The sequence below is a fragment of the Cynoglossus semilaevis genome, chromosome 8, assembly GCF_000523025.1.
Source record: "Cynoglossus semilaevis isolate Cse_v1.0 chromosome 8, Cse_v1.0, whole genome shotgun sequence".
In the NCBI taxonomy this organism is placed as follows: Eukaryota; Metazoa; Chordata; class Actinopteri; order Pleuronectiformes; family Cynoglossidae; genus Cynoglossus; species Cynoglossus semilaevis.
The window spans coordinates 20085070-20090105 of record NC_024314.1 but is presented as its reverse complement, the minus strand read 5'-3'; the positions used below and the strand labels follow the sequence as shown (position 1 = coordinate 20090105).

Sequence of the window (5036 nt, the reverse complement as noted above, 5' to 3'; positions counted from 1 at the left end):
ATGTAAAAAAAAAACACAAGCTATCTCTTTAAAGCCAACAAGGTTAGAGGCATTTTTACTTGCACACAGTGTGTGATGTGAAGTGTCAACAAAAAGAAGAAGCAGCATTTTTGTGGTCTATAAAAAACCCTCATTACTGCAGCTCTGCTGCTCCTCCAGTGGAAACACTGTGGCTCTAACTTTCTGCAGCTCCTTTTTTTTCCTCATGGAAAGCTGGATTTGGGGAAAGCCTCGCCTCCGCCTCCTCCCGCTGCTCCTTCCTCTCCTCCTCCTCTCTCTCCTCCTCCTCTTCCTTTCTTCACATCCGGGTCAGTTGGGATGTTTGGAGCTGATGGTGCATTCAAGGACTTGGTATTAAGTTGTAGACTTGGATGCATGGAAACCAGTACAAGTGGATTGTTACCAGTCACGTGCTTAAGGAAAAATAGAACATCTTATGTCCATTAGGTGGCAGAATATTAATTAATGAAGTGATTAATATTCAGGATCATGCACTGGATTATCGGCACAACAATGTTTGTCAACTGTGAAGTGTCCCAGTGTTGGGCTGAAGTCCCAGTAACGTGACCAAGTCGTACCAGGATTTGAACAACGAACCTTTGATTTCAAGTCTGATCTCTTAACCACTAGGCCACCCGTCCGTGTTTTTATTAACGTTCTACTTCAGAGCTAACATAGCCTCTACTTCTTGAGCCAAGTCTTGCTGTAGACTTTGAGATTGGATTTTTGATGCTTCTTCTTCTTTGGTGTTTCCTCTTCAGGGTCAGGTTGTCAAGTAGAAGGAACTAGAACTCAGGTTGTCACAATGGTGGGCGTATTGTTTTTTTCCTTTTCCATATGATATGTGTTCCATATGTTTTAGATTTGAAAATCGAATCCAGGATCTTGACTAGTCTGGTTCCACTATAGGAATCCAAGGGAAGTTTTTTGTTATGTTCCATCAAAACAAAAACAAACAAAAAAAGTAAAATGGTTTAATCCTCATTAAGACGGCCATGGTTCTAAAAGGTTCTGATAACGTTGGTCACATTCACATACTCAAATGGTCCAGATCATAAAAAACCCCTTCACTGTAGGACGGAATGGGACGTGACCCTTTCTGTACTGTCAGTTCCGATCTGAGTCTCAGCACGTGAAGGCAGCACAAGTTGGGCAGCAGCTCTCAGTTGTTGCAGACTGATGATCCAGCTGCTGTGTTAGAGTATGTGAGTGTGTAAGACTGTGTACGAGTGAGTGTGTGTGTTGACATGGAAACAACTGTGGTACACTGTTAAAACTGGACACACTCTTCTCTCCACGGCAGCGCTGCTGCGGTGACTCCAGACAAACACGACCGGGCCAACTTTCTTCTAGCACGGCTGCACTCATGTGATTTCTCCCCCCCCCCACCTTTCTCACTGGAGCCTGGAGCCATGTCCAAGACTCTGAAGAAGAGGAAGAACCACTGGACTAACAAAGTCCACGAGAGTGTCCTCTTCAAGAACGAGGACGGGGAGCTGGGGCTGGAGCTGAAGGGCGGCGCGGAGAACGGACAGTTCCCCGTCATCGCCGAGCCTGCGGCGGAGAGAGCGCTGTGCCACAGCGGTAAACTCCTCCAGGATGAACTGCTGCTGGAAGTCAACGATACCCCGGTGGTCGGACTCACCACCAGGGACGTCCACGCTGTGGTCAGACACAGCAAAAACCCGGTCCGACTCAAGTGTGTGAAACAAGGTAAGACTCCGGAGTCTTTTCTCCAACTTAACCGAATTCCCTTACATTTTCACAATGTTTCAAAAACCGCTGCTTTTACTTTGTTGTGAGCGTGTATTTTGACAGCAGCGCGTTTTGTCTCCTTCCAAGGTTCCTTGAACGCAGCACAGCCAGGAATGTTTACTTTACGTGCTTCTGTTACGTGTTTTATTTTCAGTTGTTATCAATTATTTTAAGCATTTGTTGTGATAGGAAGTTGGTGTTTGACACTTGTGTTGTGTTGACACTGTCCCGTTTAAAGGCTCTTTGAGGGGATGTGTGACATTTAAGGCGGTCAGAAAAATCTAAACATTCCTTTTGGTACCGATAGGAACTTCCGTTACAAACATGAGCGTGAGTTGAGATAGTAATAAACTGTTATTACGATGAACGAAGAAACATATAAACGCAAATGTAAGAATTTATTAATTAATATTTTGTGTTCTTTTTAAAACACTTTCAAAGTAGCATGACGTTAAAAACCCTATTATAACTGATAACTGAGCTCTTCCAAACTGTTTCTCTTCTCCATTATTTTAACTAACTAGTTCTAACTATTCTGGCAACATTCTAACATTATTTGTTAACATTTAATGATTTTGACATTGGATTATTTTTACTGAATAATCAGATTACACTGATTTCTTTATCACCATGATGTGTTGGGTGTGATTTGTGTGACTGATTCTATTAATACTGTAACTGTGATGGTACAGCAGTGTGTAACCTGTGGCTCCTGAGCCCAATACGACCAAGTTAAGCCTGACTGTGATACAGTGGATCAGTATATTTAGTAGATTAAAACACCACACTTAATTGTTGACCTGCTTGCCAACAGCAAAATAATACTAAAGTCAGGACCAGGTGTGTCATCTTTAGGTAGAGCAGCAGTGTTGACTTCGGCTCCTTTAGGTAGAGCAGCAGTGTTGACTTCAGCTCACTTCATTTGATTGTAGACAAACTCTATCTGATGTTTATTCCCTCAGTAGTTGGATGGTCAAAGAAACATTTTTTTTCAATTTTTTCAATTTAAAGTATTTCCAAAAAAAGTTCAAGTTGCTGATTATTATTATTAGGTTCTTTAGGGATGCTGCCTGCTTTGTTAACCAGTACAGAAATACAGTATTTAATAATCAGCACCACAGTGTGATTTTCAGGACTAGTGATTAACATTGAACCTGAACTAATGTTTCTTCTTCTCCTCCTTTTTCCTCTTCACCTTTTGGTAATTTCCTCCCTTCAGTCCAATACTTTAGTGGCAGGTTATTATGCAGATGCCTTATGGGCTGGTAATCTCTGGGTACGTCATGATTGAAATGGTTTGTGCTGTTGTTGGCTTAAGTTCAACCGTGTTTACTGAACAACTCAAGTGAAGGTTACATTCGTATTTTTTTATTTGACAATTAAGTAATCTTCTAAACATCCCACCACCTCGTTGGTTCACAAAGTTTGTTGTTGACATCATAGATATCAGATTTAGCATAAAAAAACAATTGTTTTATTTTATTTTACTACCATTACTGCCTTGTACTGTATGCTTTTTTTTGGCTTGATTTATTATTTAGCTGCAGGGAAATTTAAATTTCTGAGTTTAACCCTCTCAACTCATGCAGACATTTTGTGCAATATCCCATCACCGTCACAGAGGAAACATTGCTTGCGCTGGTTGGAAATTGGATTTAGAAGGAAAACTGTAAAGATATTCAGGCCAAACCTGCAGTCTGTATTTTAATATTACAGCAGTGTCAGTGGCAATGAAAAATATCGTTCATTATGATGAAGTCACATTGACTTTGGACCGCCACAGGTACAGCAATAAACTATAAATATAAGCAATTTGAAAATAAGTTTTGGAAGTGGGAGATGGTGTTGCCACCCAAGTCTAATCCACTCCCAACTCTGTTTAAATCTCCCCAACTTGGTCATGGGGCTCTGGTGTTGCAGACGAAGCCCTCTGACACTGAAGGTTTCACAGCATGAGCCAAGAGGAGGATCAGCAGCCTGTCGTTTTTGGATGAAAAATCAGCAAAAGCCCGTATAAGAGGCTTTGGATCAAAATCTCCGCCTGTTTATATTTATGCATGCCGCACTGTTTGGGCGTGTGATTCGGCGCTGTAGCGGGGATTTATTCAAACGACATTTAAGCCTATATTTTCCCTCCCGGAAATATTTATATCCTCCAGTGATTGCTGAAGTGATTGATATTATCCCTGCGCTCCACACGTCTTTGCTCCATTGGCTGTTTACGGCGTCAAGTTATTTTGGCTGATTGATATGTACATTAACAAATACCATAAAAAAGAAACACATTTCATTTTTGCACCAGTGTCCTTACAGCAGTTTGTTCAATAACAGACGTTTCTCACGACTGGACGTCGGTGGCAGCAGCTTATTATTCCCCGTGGTTAAGTTTTATGGTGAGGTGACCTCCAGCAGCTGTAGGACTGTGATTGGAGCTCAAGAGTAAGTCAGGCGTGCTAACACAAACAGCCATGAGGTCGTTTTTAGGTGGAGGTGGGCGCAGGTGGATTGATGTATGGAGCAGCCCAAGACCTTCACACAGGATGCTTTGAACTCCTCAAAATCAATTCTCACTATATTCAAATTTTTGACAGGCCAAAGGGGATGTTAAAGCTGCCATCAGAAAATAAATCTTTTGATTTTATTGATAATGAACCTTTTTCTTACAGTTACTTTTAATTTTAACAAACCGATATTCCTAAAATTCAAGCTTAAACATCCGTTAAAATCTGTGTGTGGTCATGTGACAGGGAAAAGATAAATGAGCCGTAATTATTTCAACTGACGGATTGGCTTTTGCAGGAGAAATAGTCAAATTAAAATGATGCACATCCACTCTCCAGGCCGTAAAACAATCACCTCGTAATAAAAAATGACCAGCTTGCTGGAATTAATCTTCATCACTTATCCCTGAGACACTTTTCTTGCATGCTGTGAGTCGATCTGAGTCGTAATTATCTACACGACAAAATAATCATCGAGCGTGGCTGATCAGAAACGTCCTGATTTTCTTCCCTCTAGAAGACATTGACATGCTCCCTGGCCGCGTGTTGTCCTGCACTTCCTGTGACACAAAACAAACCTTTTAAAAATATTTACTAGGGTGGCACCGTGCCAGTACTTTATTCAAATACTTCTACTTATAAATCATGTAGTGATCCAATAGCCTCTCCTAAACTCAATTAAAAATATACTGCTTCTATGCTGAAGTGGTGTCTAATTTTAGCATTCAGACTAACTTGTTAGCATTCAGACTAACTTGTTAGCATTCAGACTAACTTGTT

General features: G+C 41.0%; 1 protein-coding gene across 2 annotated transcripts in view; it reads left to right on the top strand.

Moving 5' to 3' along the window:
• Positions 1 to 983: 983 nt before the first annotated feature.
• Positions 984 to 5036, top strand: part of magi2a (membrane associated guanylate kinase, WW and PDZ domain containing 2a) — a 182427-nt gene continuing 178374 nt past the window's right edge. Inside the window, exon 1 of one of the 2 annotated variants that reach the window (XM_017034357.2) lies at positions 984 to 1713. In XM_017034357.2, coding sequence (XP_016889846.1) covers positions 1413 to 1713 — 301 coding nt within the window. In that variant the 5' untranslated portion in view covers positions 984 to 1412. The remainder of the gene's footprint in view (positions 1714 to 5036) is intronic. The other variant, XM_025057380.1, reaches the window with a different exon arrangement.